General features: G+C 35.1%; 1 protein-coding gene across 1 annotated transcript in view; it reads left to right on the forward strand.

Annotated features, from left to right (window-relative positions):
* Positions 1–18,800, forward strand: part of LOC143905497 (protein amalgam) — a 91,472-nt gene extending 72,672 nt beyond the window's left edge. The window contains exons 4-8 of the mRNA XM_077420943.1: positions 2,377–2,532; positions 6,877–7,005; positions 8,366–8,503; positions 10,717–10,869; positions 15,466–18,800. Of these exons, the coding sequence (XP_077277069.1) occupies positions 2,377–2,532; positions 6,877–7,005; positions 8,366–8,503; positions 10,717–10,869; positions 15,466–15,719 (830 nt within the window). The 3' untranslated portion in view covers positions 15,720–18,800. The remainder of the gene's footprint in view (positions 1–2,376; positions 2,533–6,876; positions 7,006–8,365; positions 8,504–10,716; positions 10,870–15,465) is intronic.
* The last annotated feature ends 281 nt before the right edge of the window (positions 18,801–19,081 follow it).

Raw genomic sequence — 19,081 nt, forward strand, 5'->3', positions numbered from 1 at the left:
ATAATCTTTGTGTTGCTGACGCCAGCGTAAAAAATTTTCGCAAGCTGTCAATCTACCTGAATAGGTCAGTGTAAAACAGATATGTTGATATAAAAGAATATAAAGGACTTCTTAGGTTTTTTGAAATTTTTTATAGTTTATAGTGTATGATGATAACAAAAGTTATCAAACATACATTTTATTTACATTTATATAAATTTAAAAAATCTTATTGCCAGTAACATCTTTAATTCATCTCGTTAGATAAATTAAAAACGACTAAAAGTTGCGCGTCCTAGTTTAAATAAATTGAGAAACTAAATAAACCAAGAAAAGTACATTTTTTGTTAAACTAAATTCAGTTTGTGCGATAACTGAACGAAAGACAATTTTATTAATTGCCTTTTATGTCAAGTAAATTTCAAGATTAAAGATAATTGTAGAATTTATATGCTTAAGATACTTGAGATAATTAATAGATATGCATTACTATAGATTGTAGATTTTACATTTACATGATTTACACTATAAAATTTGATTACGAAAAGACAGGACATAACTATTTTAATTAAAAGTTTGCTCTTAATTTATAATAATCTTCTATTCTTAAACTAGATGTATAATTCTGACAATTATATCTCTTCAATAATAACATCCTTTTCTAAAAGAGAGGAAGAGAAAATGTATGAGGAGATATATACTTAAATCATTGAATAAAAATTCAATTAATTATTCAAATCAATGCAGTCCGAGAATACAGTTTTCGCGTTACTAATTGTGTGATACGATAATCTCCACAGCAGATTAAGATATAATTAAAATCACATCCTTTCACGAAGCTCTCTTTGCTAAAGCGCACATTTTGAATACGCGATAATACAATGCTTCTATATTTCAACTCGTTTGACGCATTGGTTCCAAGACAGATGGATAAATAACGTTCGTTCAATCGTTTTACAAATACAAAACGTTCAACCGCAAGAGGAATGAGATTCCTACAAATTTTTGTCCTTATCGAGGTGAGCAGTTTCCCTCTGAAATATTTTGCCGCATCAAAGAAAGAGAGAAAATTTTACGGCCCCAGTCAGCTGCTTTATTTTTCAAATATATATTTTTCTACGTTTTATATCATCGTACGTATTTAAAAAAAAACATTTCAGTATAAAGTGATCAATATATTAAATTCAAATTGTTTGAAATAAAAACTGATCGACATAAAAATATTGGTAATGCAAGCGAGATAAAAGATAGATTAGATTAGCATTTAGTTTTGGTATTTTAGTTGATTTATTTACTCAGATTAGAAGGATAGACGGTGACTCTAAACTATGTCTAGTGTATCGCCTAAGCACAAAACAATCCGCCATGCCGCCACATGCAACTGTCATTTACTAAACTCGGATAAAGCGAGGTGATGGATTTACTTTGCATGATATATTGATTGCTTACGCAGTTCCTTTCGAGTAATCCACTTGCATCGTTCTCTTAGTCAGTTCAGATCCTCTTTGTATTATTCGCGTACATTAATTTATAGAACTGATAAATTGTATAACTTCTATACATTTCGTAAAATTTATAGAGGCAACATGTACATATAGCTGATTTATGTAAATGTGTTAAACACATGTGTGCGTAAATGAAAAAAAATCGTGCTTTAGAGCGTTCATAGCCTTTTGAGTTATGCTCTATAAATAATTATACATAAAGTTATTCCGTATGGTAATCTAGCTCGTGACAATTTTACATCTGCTTGGTAGGTAAGCTTTATCCAAATTTCATCTAGCAGCTTGCGTTCTCGCGTTCGAAGGCGTATATGTGCCGTAAAAAAAAAAAACAGATTCGCTCTAATGCCACGCGCCGTTGTACAACACCCCCGTCAAGCTTCCGGCTGTGATCTACGACAAAACCAACGTGGGTTACGAACCGTTAAAAATCACGCACCGTAACCGACGAGCCGAAGATCGCCTTAGCAAAAAAAAAAGCAGAAAGAAATCACTCCTTCAACGAAACAAAAAATATCTCCCGTACGGAAAAGCGGAAACGGGGGGGTGAACGCGAACCGGACGTGGTTTGGGACGCTGCGAAAATTTGAGCGAGATCGGCGGGGCGAATCGAGAATTTTACGAGCGAATCCACCATCCGCGAACGAATGGGGCGCGAACCCCAGGATGCATGTCGCGCGTGCTCTCCCCGCGGTATGTGCGGTGTGTGCACGCGGGATGTTGCACGACGGGCGGCGGTGGCGGAGCATGATCGGCCGCGTTGCGAGATAACCATCTATCTGGTCCGCGCGAATGGTCATCGCGCATAGTCGCCCACCGTTGATACGCGCGCGTGCTCGCGCGCTCACGCAAGCCTCTCTGGGACGTTCTCGTCGCAATGTGGTCATTGTTTCAGTGCCGCCGGATATCCTGGACTATCCCACCAGCACGGACATGGTGGTGCGGGAGGGTAGCAACGTGACGCTACGGTGCGCGGCGACAGGAACACCAGAGCCAACGGTCACGTGGCGTCGTGAAGAGGGCGGCACGATCAGCTTGTCGAACTGGCAGGGTACGTATCTTTGTATTGCTACTACTACTACTACTATATTCCTATACCACTACTACTACTACTACTACTTATCACGCTATGCAGCGCTTCGTTGGGCGCCGATTGTCGCGTATTCCATCGCGCAACGAATGCCGGTCGCTACTCCAGATATAGAGTCGCGTTTTTCTCACCCGATCTCCACGCCTCCTTTCAACCCCCCTCGCCGTCGTTGTCTCGCGTTGTTTCGCGTATATTGAACGTAACCCGCCGCTCGTAGAACAGCTCTGCTACGAGGCTTTTTCCCTTGCTCTCGCTCTAAAACAGAGTGACAGAATAAAGCTCGCCGTCTCGTTTCGCGCTGATTGAGCGAGACGTTTATTGTGCGCTCGGATCGTATCATTGAATGAGTTTTGATGGACGGCGACTGAACCGATACAGATGCGCCTTTTGTTGAATTCATTGTAAATTGAACACGTTTGATAATCGGATGAAAGGTCGCAAATGAAGCAGAAACAAAGCAAATTTCCTTCTTGAAACTCTAATGTACTATCTACTATCAAGTGCATTGATTTGATTCGGTTAAAGAACAAATTTTTCTTGTTTTTTATAAATCTATTTGTTCAATATACATTTTCATTTTTTATCATAAAACTTTTGCTTTTCAATTGATTTTATTCTTTTATTGACGATACAATACTTTCAACAGTAATTTTTACTTCCTTATTATCTTACCGCTTGCTACAGTCTCTTGCAATTGACGAGAAAATTTAACGATTCGTTACACAAAATGGTTTCTTTCCTGATGTAATTATCAGTAAAGTGCCGTCGGCGTAATGTCCATCGAAATAAAATTGCTGTGAATTTATAATATAAACTCATTTACTTAACCCATTCGGTGAGAAATTAATTTTGTTTACAATTCCGAACAAATTTCTGTCTTATACCGTCTTGAATAAAGTCTAGCAGGAACTAGTAATCAACATGTAATTTAATTTCTTAATTGTTGTAGAAGGAATGTTATACAAGTGTTCGCGAGAATATTTTAACGAGAACTTTTTATTAATACGTGATAATTCTTCGACGAAGATAGAGTTTGATTACTAATATTTGAAGAAATTATTATTACTAAAAAGACGTAAATAGATTCTACTTTTATAATTACAAGCATAAGCGAGTACATTTATATTTATATTTTTTTTTCTAATTTATATGCGCTGAACGGTTTTCCTGTACTTTCGACACATGTAAAACACATTCAAAAAAATTTCAATTAATTATTTAATTTTGTATAAAATTAAAGTGAAAGACGTTTAATATCCCGTAATTTAAATGAAATGTTTTTATATTCTCTATATAGAATCATATTTTGCAAGATTCGCCGTTCTCACAATCCAATCACTCACGTGCTGTTGGGTGTCGGCTTCATTCAATAGCATCCTCGTTTTACTCGTCGCTCGCATCAGGATTGTTTAGATCTTTTGCTGACTAATTACGCAAGCAAGTGTCGGGGACATTCTCAATTGTACATCAGACAGGTAGCTAAAGTGCCGCTTTAGTCTCTTCCTCTTATACGTTATAAGGCTTTAGAATCTTCCCTTCTTCTACAGGTTCGTCCCTTTCCCTTTCACCCTATTTCTGTTTGTCTAGTCCGTACTGAGTGCTTCAGAAAGACCAATGAGCCAATGTACAACACACTCGTAATGTATTTTCGTCCTTTCGTGCGAGATTATGTGCTCAGGGTCAGAAATGTGAAGAAATGAGAGGACATCTCGCTGTGATAAAATATCGATTGATGGGACCGACTTCCGATGATTTATTCACTGGACGAAACTTTCATCTTTCGGCGACGATTTTAGAGAATTACTTTAAGTATTTGTCGCATTTCGCTGTTCCCCTATTCGTTCCTTCGTCTCTCGTCGGTCTTGCGGAAAGATTCAGTCGCGATTCCATTAGACGATAAAGTACCGGAAAATAGAGTATTCGGCCGCGCGCTAATCGCTCTTACGATTTTTACAATCGAGATCCGCGCACTCCGTTTGACTTCCGATAATAGCATGGGCAAAGTATTTTGCGTTCTTTTATTTTTGTATGATAATTCATACTGAGAGAGATATTGCTTTTTGCAGATGGTAAAAGTTTGAAGTATGAATTTACTTAAAAAAATCACAACAAGGGCATGAATTGAAAACGCTTTTTAAGTTGTCGTTGAAATGTGCAGACAAGAGTTACGCACAAGTTTCGCACTATATATATAAATATACTAAATAAAATCAGTCAATAAAAATGGATCGAGCGAATCGAATAATTTATAGTCAATTATCAAATAGAGAGAGTAATTTATACTCTTAAATAAATATAATTGATAATAAACTAATGATTTTTATAAAATTATTAAAAAACGACAAATATATTTTACACATGCATAAATGTTTTATAGACCTTGTATAGTAATTAAAGATAATGTGTAATAATATTATTGGGAATTAGATTGTCTTATTTCGTCAAAAAGAGATTTTGACCGCATCTGATATTAAAACATTTTTATTACTATGTATATACTAGCATGCCCGCGTGCTTCCCTACGGTAACACACTTTTTACCCCTTTTCACCCCGTTAGGAGTCGAATTTCTAAAAATCTCTTCTTGGGTGCTTACGTCATGGAAGGAATATACCCTTCAAATTTTATGTTTCTAGGTTCAGAGGTTTGGGCTGGGCGTTGATGAGTCAGCCGTAACAAAGAATTTTATATATATATAGATTAGCTATGGAACAATTGTTCTGATAATAGTATAGTATACACTATACACAACGATAGGCCGTTGATCTGTAAAGAAACTATGTAAATTATATGTTAATCAATCTCGAAATGAATGTGCTAGATTGTCAATTTAACTTCGTTGCACACTCGCGACGCAAAACTAATTGTAATTTCAATGTACAAATCGATTAGCACGATTAATTATATAATATCGAAATTAAGGAAATACACATTTTAATTAAACTTGAAATCAATTGTTTCGCGATATTAAGCTAGTCGACCGTATTGCAACATGCGAATCAAGAATTATTGTTGGAAAATATCAGAGAGCAAATATTAATTTACAACATATGAAATTACAGTTGACATAATGAGTGCTACTTTATCCACTCTTGCGTATTAATATTTATGTTACGTTCCATTTAATGCAATGTGTAGTCTAACAAAATTATGTCATTTAATAATGAATCAATGTTCCATTTTTCTCGCTGTTGATATGTGTGTATTGCAAAATCTTTTAATTGCTTTTTCACACATGGAAGAGCACATTCAGTGTGCGCTATCTATGTTATAATTTACGCGTTTGAATATTTTACAAATGCAGGACATAAGATTACATATGTTTTACAATATTAAGCCACTTGCTTGTCATTTAATTATCGTACGTACGCTTGTTGATTACTCGATTCATGAAATGTGTACGTTATGAGAAGGTATATTAAGAAAATGAGAATTAAATACAAAATTAAACGTTATTAATTATTTGTAATAATTAGCAAAAATTGCAAATTGCATATTGTTTTATTTTGATATAACATAGCATGTTTTATATAACAAAGCTACATTTAATATTATTACTTATTAGTTTTATGTTTGCATTTATTAATAGCAGTACTTTTAAGCGTCAAATATGTACATGTAATCAAAAATAATAAATTCAAAGAGACTTTCTGGTTTTGGAAAAAGATTTTTGTCAAAAAATTTAAGTCAGCATGCATAAAAAAGCATTTTTTATGCATTCCCTATGCAACAAACAAATGCATTATGCATTTCGTTGCTTGATATAACGCTAACAAAAACTTGAAAATTTTTATTTTTCCATATATCCCACATAGATATAACCGTAATCCATTTATATTTTATATAATCTAAAATTTTTTAAACTTTATGTAATGTGTTTGAATATGCATACGTATTTTCCAAAGCTCAAATAAATATATATTTTTCCTCTCTTTTACATAATTTAAAAAAATGAGAAAAAATTAATATGCTTTTTCTACAATTCGTATTTTTCATCATTTCCTTGTCTATTATTTTATCTTAAAAATCATATTAAGGAAATTGAACGATTTATATTATTTTACCACCTTTTTCATGAAAGATGTTTACAAACTCGAATAAATAAATTTTTGATTTATAATCACAAAAATATGCTCGTAATTCGAGATGCTTAAAAATTAACGATGCGGCATCAACGTGTGCAATTGGTCAGATCGTGTCATAGATGCGTTTCACTGAACGATGAGCGAAGCGTACGTAATAATGCGTCATAATCCACGTCCATATGAATTTGTATGCCTGCATCTACATGTGTAAACTGTTGCAGCGGGGAGTATCGTGGGTCCGGAGTTGGAAATAATACGAATCACGCGTCTCCATATGGGACCATATCTCTGCATAGCGTACAACGGGGTGCCACCAACAGTCAGCAAGCGGATCCTGCTCACTGTTCACTGTATGTAATTTTGCTGCATGATCCTAGATTCCATTTTATAGAACAATGTTAAAAAACACTTTCATCCAAGCGATAGCGTATGACGAAATACGTAAAACGTTGCGTTAAATGGCTTTTTCATTGCAATTGAGAGAAATATTATATAATTAAATGCGTTTCCGTTTTGCGCAAGACGAGAAAAAATATTACGTAAAATTATTTAATCTTCCTGGAAATACGAGGATTAATCGAAATTTATTCATAATTGTGAATTAATCTTTCAGATTAAAAATGCTAGAGAATATAACGTGCACGACGTAATGCTGTTATTATAGAATTTTGGTTAAAAAATTTCAATTCAATCGAAACTCTGACTATTCCGGCGTTTTCGTCCTTTGCTTTTTACGCATGCATAATTGCGGAAATGCATGTGAATGATATTTTATGCAGTTCTGTCTGTTCTGGTAGCAGAAATTCTTTCTTATATATGCGCGCGCCGCGCGCTTGTCGCAAAATATAATTTAGATTGTCGTACTCGCGTGTGGTGTGAGCGATCTCGCGTAATGACGCCTCTCGGGGTAGGCATGGTGAATAGCTGATCCCGAGGGCCATTGTTCCTGAAAACGGAGTTAAATCTTTCCCGCCGCTGCAGGCTACGTAATTTTGCTACGCTATATAACAAGTCGCTTGCTACGCGGACAAGTGACGTTTCTAGATTGATTAAAAAATAAGAGAGCCCTATTTCAAGGGAACATGTTTTAAAAATGAGCGTTGAAGCTCTTTAGTAAGACTTTTATGTCAAACGCTAGATATTGTACCTTATGATGAGTTTGTAAAATTGGATTTGTTAAATTCTCTGCCGTGTTTCCACAGCTTTATAATTTTTAATATCAAATATATTGCCAACTAAACTTTGTTAAATTAATTAAAAATAATCAGTATAAAATTAATATGGTTGATCAGCGCCATATTGCATGACTTTTTGTCTCAAGGTAATAAAAAAATGCTATGATAATAGAGATGAGCCGTCTTTTATAAAATAAAAATAAGAGATGCTTTCTTTTATGTGATTAATACTACACTCAGAGAAATAAATAATCGGAAAATTCGTTCGAAAATTAACAAACGGGTAATCCGATGCTTTCAATCGGAATTATAAGAATTCGATCAAGATCAGAATAATGACCGATTAATGATATCCGGATATCATTGATAATTGGATATCATTGATTGGACATTTTTATAATTCTGATTGAAAGTATCGGATTAGCCGTTTGTTAATTTTCGAACGAATTGTTCGATTATTTAGACTTGGATTTTTCTCTTAATGTAATATTTATGTTTTAATGCATATTTTATTAAGATGTGTCATCTTGCACAGTTCAGCCAATGGTTTGGATCGAAAATCAGCTAGTGGGTGCTTACGAAGGGCAAACTCTTACGCTGGAATGCCGTAGCGAAGCCCATCCTAGTCCTATCACTTACTGGACGAGGCCATCGAATGAAACCATTGCCAATGGTGAGCAGATATTTCTGTTTGTCCAAATATGATATGCTTTTCATTCTCATCAACAATAATAAGAAATAATGCATAGAAAAAGATAATTACATTACATTGGCTTTTTGAAAAGACAATATTTCACATTATCTATTTTCTCCACATTATCTATTCTTATCAAAAGCTGACAAATATAACTCTTTATCATGATAAACAACTAATTTATGTATAAGTTTATTTGGAACGTATCGAATAAGACACATATGAAACACGACGACAATATACGAAACGATATCGTTATTTTTATATATGGATATTAAGACCACAATATATATTAATAATTCAATTCTTAAATATTTTACATTTATTGTGTGAGAAAAGATTATTTCTTTTTGTGTGTGTATGTGCGAAGTTATAATTACACAAACATTGACGTCTCATAAATTTGCTTCTTAAGATAATATTTATTATTGAAAAATCCGTGGACAATACTCATTGTCTGAAAAGAAGGAAAAATGAGAGAATTTTAATGAAACCGAGAGCGCGCTTTATTCCAATTTGTGAAATAATTGTTACAAGTCCTTTTCTTTTTCTTCTTTTTTTGCATGCGCACGCCGGGAGGTGCACGCACGAGCAGCTATAATGCAATTCGCCTTAATTACATCGCGCTAACGCGGTCGTTTCACTCTAATTGCTACCATGCACCTTTGCGATATGCAAGGGGTTAAGGGCAAGGGCAGCGGCATTAAAACTTAAGACGTGTGCGTGCTATCTCATGTCGGGTCGTTAATCCGTGACAGCACCCTCTGTACGGGCTAAAATTTTTCCATAATGTGTTATAATGAAAGATCTGCAAATCAATTAAGAGCGCGCGAAGTTGCTCTTATAGATAAAATTAATTTGAAATGTTTGCCGATCAGTTACGGAGAGGAAGCTATTATTAGTGTATATGGCTATAGCCAATATTTTTCAATTAAATATTTTATTTTGTATACGCGTTTTTATATTATATTTCTTTATTTCGTATTTTTTTAATTTTTGTATGTAATAGAAACGTTTTTTGCGAGTATCGTTACAACATCAATAAATGTTCTTCACTTCGTACATATGCGTACGCACGTTGATATAAATAATCTTATTTATTATTAGGTTATTAATTGCTACTTTTTGTTTTAGATTTTAGAATAATAGATCAGAGGAAGACATTAAATGTAATAAACATATATAAGATAATAAACGTAAAAAGAAAAGTAAATTATCTAAAATGACAATAAAAATTGATTTTCTTCTAAGTAAATTAATAATATCATAAATAGACAATCAATATATCATATTAAACTTTTCAATTTTATTACATTAATGCAATTTTTTGCATAAATTTTATTACATCCATTTTTGTTATCAGAAATATTCCGAAGAGATTTTCTTATGGTAAAAATATCAAATATGTCATATCTCACAGATTTTTTAATACATATTCATAAAATCGCGTATACAATCGGCGCGAATGCAGCGAGCAAGCTCTTGCAAAAGAGTACGATTTTTTATTGTTACGGATAACGCGACGTATACCGATATGAGCGCCGACAAACTTTCCTCTGAAATAACGTTTCTGCATCGACAGTGTCGTAGCCTGGAACTAATAACATGAAAATCGACATTCGCGTCGTCTTCCACGTGCCAGAACAAAAACGACATTTGCACGAATAACACGGCCCATTCCGTGCGTACTTTGCACGGTTCCATAATGTTTAAGCGGCTTGGAACGTAAATACGAAGTTTACTGCCGCATCGATCCGGAATTTTCTGTTATTCTCGGCTGCCATGGAAGCCTGTCTAGTTAGTGCTCCTCTATTCGCGGCAATGAACCGAATTAGCTTTTTAACGAGAGACAAATGCAATTGCATCAACGCGAAAAAGCTGGTTTTGTGCGTCATGCGTTTCCCGTTAACAACCTTCTGAATCATTGACTTTGATTAGGGGAATAAACGACCATATTTTTTTATTTAGGCGCCGAGTTACACAAACTCTTGTTTTGTTAATTGTTGTTAATTTTGTAAACATTTTGATATAACGAGTTGTTTCTTTATACATTATATGTAATGTTATATGCGTGCTATGATTGATCGCGTAAAATCTCCACGAAAATTAGCGTTTGCAATTCCGTTGTGTGTTTCGGCGTATATTTATCGCATTTATAATCTCTATACCGATATATTTTCAACACTTTTCAGACGAGAACTATAAGGTCGAAACAATTCCTAAAGGATTATACGAAATGACGATGAAGCTCGTCATAAAATCTGTACGAGCACAGGATTTCGGATCCTTTCGATGTGTGGCGACAAACTCCCTCGGAGAGACCGATGGGAAAATAAAAATTTACAGTGAGTAACATTTATGAACTTGTTAATCCGTATAAGTTGTACGTAATGTACTTTTGTTTCGATATACTATATAAGTACTACTTACTTTTGCATAAAGAATGTATGTTTAATCAGTTGTTATTTCAATCCGATTCCCAATTTCTTTATTTATTTTGCGCGCTACGTTCCATACGAAAAACTATACACGCACTAAATATCTCGTTTAATTTTCAAATGTATATTGTTACGCGCTCGGTTACGCGTATATTATCTGCATGTATGTTTTAATATTCATGTTGTAGTGATTATCTGACGTAATTACATATGATACAGATAATTTACTGATAATTTAATTTAATTTTGTAAATGTTGCACACACTCCTTTTGCTTCTCCGCTTCCTGTTTTTCATGCGTTGCACGTATCATGCGTGAAAAAAGGATTAGTTATTTGCATGCCCTACATTTCATGTATATAAATAATAGAAAATAATAAATATTATTAAATTACGCAAACTTGAAGCTTGCGTTTTTATTATTATCGTCAGTTTTGTATTATTTTTGATCGCGTCAACCGCAGGTACATAAATGGGATTTAAATCAGTTTCGCTTATTACTGGAAAACACGATACGGAGTATTTTGTAATCAAACATGTTTCATGAAAACGTATGGCTTAAACTCATTGTGGCGTAATGGCTTATGCAGCGAAACTAATGAAAAATCTGCGTGTATCCTGATACACATATAGTTATTTCGGGGGCAACGAAACATCTCCCGTCCCGGAATTAAACCAGCGGCGGGGCGATTCTTAAGCGGATAACTTATCGGTTTATCGCCGATCGATATTGCCGCCACTATTTTTTTGCGTACAAGAAGAAGAAAAGTCAAATGAAGGTGCAGCGAACAAAAACCCCCCGTAGGTTCCTAGGAGACATCGTTGCTGCGAATCAAACCGCATAAGGGATAAGGGATCGAGTCACGTAGTGTCACGTCGCATCGCATCGCATCGCATCGCGTCGCGTCATGTCATGTCAGCTCATCTTCGCGTCACTACGTCACGCGTCCATTCCGTTTGCCGTCATTATATTTCATTGGATCTCACGCGTGAGATTCAAGTGGCAAGCACACCAAATGCGTAAAGCACGACCCGTCCGTTCCGTTTGACCTCGCTGATGTTAATTGATCGTCTCTCCAATTAGAGTGTCAACGGGGGTGGGGAGGTGAGGAAAGGGAGACGGGCAGCGAGAAAGGACGGAAGCGTCCCGCTCAAAGGGAGAGGAAGAAAGCGACGGCTTTAACAAAAATCGTCGTTCATGATGATTGCACGGATAACGGAAAGGGAGAGAGAGTAACCGTAGGCCGCGCGCGGCACTTAATTACCGACAATTGCAAATAAAACGCTGCGGTCGAAGCGACGACGGGAAAGCCCGGGGACACGCCCGCACGCCCGCACGCCCCTGCACCGACCATCACGAATTTCCATTCTCGCGCGAATCACTTCTCCAATAATTAGCCCAGTAGTTTAATCCAGCGTCCCATTGAAATGTCGGTCGACTTGCATGCTATTATCGGGAGCTTTTTCCGGTGGCGGCGCAACGCGACATGCCGCACACATTTAACGATATTAGCAATAATTACCGAGAGGAGGGCACGCAGACTGTGCGGATTATACATGCTTCGCTGAAGTCGGTTAACTTCGATAGGTATCTCACTTAAGCTCGACTAAGAGGGTAGAGAAGTGAGAAAGGACGAATTTTATCGACGGACGCAGCATGGTTTGTGTGCGAAAAGGGGACGAGTCGCGAGGGGGATGCTTTAAGAGTGGCTAAGACTGCGAGGGAAACTTTGCGCTCGAGTCGCGCCACCGCGTCGCGTCGGCCGTTCCGAGTCTGTACAATGACGTGCACGCATGGCATGCAAAGTCTGTGCATGATGGCCTATATTCAAATTGCATTATATCGCTGGATGAGGGGAACGTGCGCGCGCGTATAGATGTGACCGATAAATGCGCCGTGGTAGCATTTGGTTGTGGTCGTTAGTTCACTTTTACTTCGCTCGCTGACAGAAGCGGATGTTCTTTGAGAAAGAATTAAGTCGCAACTGGCCCGGTAAATCTGATTTCGCAATACTAGCACACTAAGTAAAATAACTTCTACAAATTATTAACAATTATTGATTATTCTATCGTTATTTAGGTACTTAAAACATTATAACGCTTAAAGTAATTAAGTTGTGTATTTGACAAATTACCTAAATAATATTATAGAGACGCTAATGCCACGCATGGAATTATTAAATTACTTTCAATTTTCATGATTGTACAGAGTTCTACGAATAAAATAATTGCTCCTTCACCCTTTAACACTTTTACCTCTTCGAGACTGATGGCGCGGATGAAACTTCTAAGGTATATCCATAATTCTTCGCGTTATTCGTAATTCTTTGCGAAAAACGGATGAAAAGATAAATGGAAAGAAGACAAGTTGAATTATTTCACCTTCCACGGTTGATCATTGCTCACCTTCACGCGCTATAAAGCGCGTTATCGTGAACTGGCAGGCATCACTGGTAGTGAAGTGAACAGAATTACGAGTCTTACGGTAGAACACATTACTGGCTAATTGCAGTGAGGTGGAAAAGCTCTGAGCATCTTAAACCACAGTCGCAATATTCATTACCGCAGACACAGCCGGCATCAAAGACGATGATATAACATCATCAGCACGGGCTAATAAATGTAAATTCGCAATTTAAGGCATTCGAGACGAATAGCCGTTTCAACGGCTTTTCGGTATAACAGCGCGGTAACACGGGTCCGACCGCAATTCCGATATTCATTACTGGAACGTAGTGTCTGAGCGTATTAATTAATGTATTTATTAAATTGCGCTGTTACAGCGCAACTGTCAGAATCGCCGTGAGCACACATTCCGCATCTGTACTTCCGAATACGCCCGCGCCAGCCATACGCTTTCCGAGATTTGTAAACAGCTACTACGAGTAAACATAAACGCATTGACCTTGCAGAAGTGTAAACACAATTGTCGTTCGCGAATTGAAATCAACGTTGCATAAGCTTCTGCACATCGAACGAAAGTTGATTACTATTTCAACAATGTTTGACTCACGTCTGTTCGCAAAGGTAACTTTCAGAACTGAAATATGCAAGGAGATTTTAAAGGGTAACACATTGAAGTAAAAGTACATTTTGAAATTCGTTGTAAAAGTATACTTCTCTTTTCTCACAAAAATGACTCAATTTAAATTCAAGTGTATTTAAATATTAGATATATCAGCAAAAATATAATAGAGCTGGCAAATATATATTCTTTTGTTTCTTTCTTGAGCTCGCAATTCACCTACGCAAATCTTTGTTCGATATATATAAATTGAAAGAGAACTACATTTATACTTTCACGTTTATATCTGCAACATCATTCTTGGTTCGACATTAACTTTTGTCTCTCAATTGTTAGCGATTGTCACCTCAGTTATGTTATGCGGCCTGCGCGCTGTCATCCTGCGGATTAATTAGAAAAAGTCTACTTTCGTTTCGTGCGGGAATGTCGATGCACGCGCGAGAGAATTAATATCGCTTCCAAACTCTCGACATTTCGACGGAGTGTGCAAGTGACAAGAGCTCTCCGGGTTTGCGGGAATACCGTACGAACGACATTCCAATACGTCAAACCGGGGAGCATCGCGCGGAAAGTCCGACCGCCTGGCCGATTATTTTTCCGGTTATTACTCGCGGACAGGCTTTACCGATATCTCGATTCGCCATTTACGCCCGTTCGTTTCAAACGCGATTCGACGGTAAAACGGCTTTCTGCGTTGCATACTGCGACGGACGTTCAATCTCTATTCAGACAATCGGACCGATTTTGAAGCACCAACGTTTATCAATGATCCAGCAATTAGCTAATGTACTTTTTATTCGTTATCATTGACTTTTATCGACACCATGATTGTGAAAATCGCGATCATTTATATGTCGTTTCACAAATATTTCTATTTAAATGAAAGGTTTGTTTCATGGACGGACATCCGCGTAGGAAATGATTTTACGTTGAAACTGATTGGTAAAACCAATGCTAGTAAACAACGATAAGCACGGCTTAAACTAATGCACAGAAACACGAGCTTTTTTAGCTTTCATAATTAATTATATGAAATTGTGCTGTTTCTATTTTGTAGTAATGGATTGCACGTACATATTTAAATTCACGTGTTTAATCTCATTTGCTTCAATTAAGGAATTTGCTATTTTAATTCGCTTTCAAGCAATAATAGTGACCCATTTCTTATATAACTAGAAGAAAGAAATTCTTAAAATAGAAGTGAACGAATTAATAGTACTATATTCTTCAGTTAGTTTTAACATGACGCTGAGAAACGTTATAAAAGAGAATATTATGGAAAAAGATCGGTAAAGAAAGAACCTAACTCTCAGAAAAATCTGTATGAAAGAAAGTAGCAAGATACATATTAGTTTCCCAAATATCCTCAAAAAAAAAGACCCGTACTAGAAGCACGCTATGAAATATTTCGCTTCCTATCAAAAGCACACCATTACACTAATTTTGGTTATCGAATTTATTGTATCGCCATATTTTCAGGGATCGATAAGCCGCCAACAACGCGCAGACCAGGCATGAGGCGGGAGTCAAAGAAGACGTGGAAGATCGATCACAACCATGAGAAGAAGGCCGTCGGTATGAAAGACGACCCGATGCTAAAGAACGACGATGTTGGTGACGAGCAGATTGATTTTCAATCGTCGACGGCCTCATCGTCGTTTCATCGTCATTTATTTACGAATTTCGGGATAACTGCCATGACTGTGATACTGGCCGGTGGTTTATCCACGTAGGCCATCGTTGTGCATCTAGAAACTATTACCGAAGGAGATTAATGCAAAACGTTGTCCAGACACGAGACTAGGCATCGTATGCTGGCAAACGTTACAACGAAGGAATGTTGATAAGAATGATGCTGCGTAGAGATTGCTGCTCTCCGTAAAAGATATCTTCCTATTGTACATGAAATTTGCGTAAAGCGAAGCGCAAAGCGAAGAGTCATTATTACATGGAGTTTCGAAGTACCTGTGGCTGATCAGGCCAGAGTGACCAGGGTACTTCGTGAGAAGCGTATAATTAACACATTGCAAGCCGAACGTGTACTAATAGACTTTCCGCTCTAAAGACGTAGAAAGCCACCAATCTATTAAACCCCTTTGCGCTGAAGGTGCCAGAGTAGCTGGCTTTTACCGTTTCCATTCCAAGCGGTAACTCTGTTGACCTCGCCATCACTTGAAAAAAAGAAAGTCTGTAGGTCCAGTAACGACGAACATATATTATTTGCAATTGCATTTTCTGATTTGTAAAACAAATACTAATAACGACATGAAAATTATATTTCAATTTACTCACAAATTATACTTTATGCGAATACATTTTCTAACTTTACATTTAATATAATATAACAAAGCGTCTATTTATATTTGTTGAAAATTTAATTTAACAGTATATTATTCGTTTTACAAATACATGTAAATAATGACGTTGCTGCGAATATATGTTGTCATTATTTCAGTATTTCAAAATGTTAACTAAGCGTGCATATAGTTTGCAATTTGCTAATAGTATTTAAATGTACAAGGGCGCAAAGAATGAGAGTGATTGTATTATTATATGTAGCTGAATTTTAAATAATTTTAAATGTAAAAAAGTTATCTATTGTTTATTAGAATTTGTAGTCATTATTTTTGCCTGATTTCAAAATATATATATACACACAGACTTTAATAATCTTCAGCTCTTATTATAAGAAATGTAAATGTTAGAAAATGCTAAATTTAGTTACGTTTTATGTAGAAAGTATCAGTTAAGAATAAATAAATCCTCTTGTATATACTATACTATGTAGCAAGGATACTAAGAAATCTGAAATAATAAATTGAAATTTATTTATTAAGAAATTAAAATAAATAAAAGGGATAATTTAAATAATAAGTGCTTCATAATAATGCCATTTATATATTAAATTGCCATTGCTTCATGAATCATGTTTGCAACATGTTATTACGATTCGCTGATTTACTCTGCCTATTGTTTTTCGGATACTTAAATTATGTCGCTGAAACAAAAGAATGTGCCTCACAGGAAATATCCATCGAGAAAAAATTTTAACTTTTAGACAGAGAGAATTGCAAAACGGATTTACCGTATTACATTATAAAAGTTGCTATTCTAATGATCTCTATATAGTAGTATAAAGAGGACTACTCCATTTTATTCAAACTGGTAGTAGATGTGTTCTTTATTCTAGTCGCGGGTACGGATAATGTAATAATACTTTATAAAACCTGCCTATATTGCCTCGTAAGGGAGCCGATCGAATATCCCTTATTGATGGCGCATTAATTATTATAGCATCGAAGAGAAATAATAATTATGTAGTTAATTTTGCAGTTAATCCATCAAGTGGTTTAAATAATACAAGAGATTGTTAATAACAGCAAATAAAAATTTATAGCTCTATATAAAACATTATGTTGCGATATAAAATCGCATATAATTTTGCTTACTATAATCACGTTTTTATTTCTTGCAATTTGTTTTCAATTTTTGTAAAAATTTTTATAAGTTTATGTAAAAGTGTTAGTCTAATATAATCATTGCTTATGTTACAGGATGACAATAATTTTCTGAAGATTTCCATTATTCAACGGAATGATCAATAAAGTATTTTCAATTCAAAAACCTCGAGATCATACAAATATAATAATGTACAATAGATTTATTATACATAAACTGACTATATAGAAAGCATTATCAGTTTTCCATCCGTACGTTATAATTTAGTGATTAGTGTGTTCTAGATTAATAATGATTATACAGAGTACATACGTCAACGAATAGTGTTATCTTATATCTTAACATAGTGCTTTCTGAACTATAAATTATAAGCTATTAAAAAATCTACAAATTTCTTTTACTAATATCAAAGATTTTGTTAAGCGTTAATAAACATTTTTCAAGTTATTTTAGCAGTTTATAAAGTGTTATTTTAAATAATTAATATATATCTTTAGGTTTTAATATGTGTATGTGAAATGAACATATATGAAATATGGAAATGCTAAATTAAAAAAAAAATTAAGGTTAAAATTCAAAGCTTTTTTAATTTCCGGATATCTATATTTTCATTTTTTATCTGGGATCTTTAATTTCTTTTCAGGGTGTATTCAATGTAGGAAAAAAATAAATGTATAAATTTCTATATATTACAATTTTATTAATATTGCTCTTGCACAAAACATCGAGTGTGCAATATTTTCAGTCGTCAAAGTAAAATCTACTAGCGATTCATCAGTCGAGCTTTCAGTTTATTTTGCTAACAAATTTGTTATCAATTAATCACGTTTCGCTAGTCGATTGCAAATTGCAAGTTTGGCTTGAATTTTCCAAATAGACCCATCAATTTCGCGATATGCCGTTTGCGTATGTTTGTGATGACCCCAAATATGCTATGTACATATACGTAGGTGTGTGATACTCGGTAAATTATAATATACAAACGCCGCGTTTGTTGCAGTGCATAGAGATATTGGTATTGTATGATAATAGTGTGTGTACGATAATGTAGAATAAGCCTCAGGGACATGTATATATGCTAAGCTGTAAGTTATATTAGTTTTTGCATTTGTGGTCAATAACTCTTCCCTCCCGTGTAAATATAATGTATAACTTACTCGTGTACTTGGGCAATAAATGTTAGACAATCGTGATAATTCTTTGTGCGAATTGTTACGTTTGTGTTGTAGGTTACTCCATTTTTTTTTCATCGAGGACTTCTGATTTATGATGGAGCAAAATTTGTTAAATTATAGACCGAATGAAAGAAGACTGTATTTCAATAAAAAAGATATTATGCAGGTTGTTCCTGTTCATCAGATCTCTCATTTATGATATATTCAAGTTTAAGTCTTTAATTTCGAATAAGACTTTACTCAATGCTATATTGTTTTACAGCTTTCTGATATTATTTGTTATTAAATAGCTTCGTTGCTTTCTTCATTAAGTCAAAGATTCTTTGGAGTCACTTGTACTTAAATGTTCATAAAGATTAAAGTTTTACCATATTATACTAACACTAAAACTTATTTAACAAAGTATTTTATTTTATATTATATGTTATCTAAAGAATTTTATCAATAGTAGATAAAAAGAG

Source organism: Temnothorax americanus, unplaced genomic scaffold (genome assembly GCF_048541705.1).
Source record: "Temnothorax americanus isolate GAGA-0224 unplaced genomic scaffold, ASM4854170v1 Scaffold62, whole genome shotgun sequence".
Taxonomy (NCBI): Eukaryota; Metazoa; Arthropoda; class Insecta; order Hymenoptera; family Formicidae; genus Temnothorax; species Temnothorax americanus.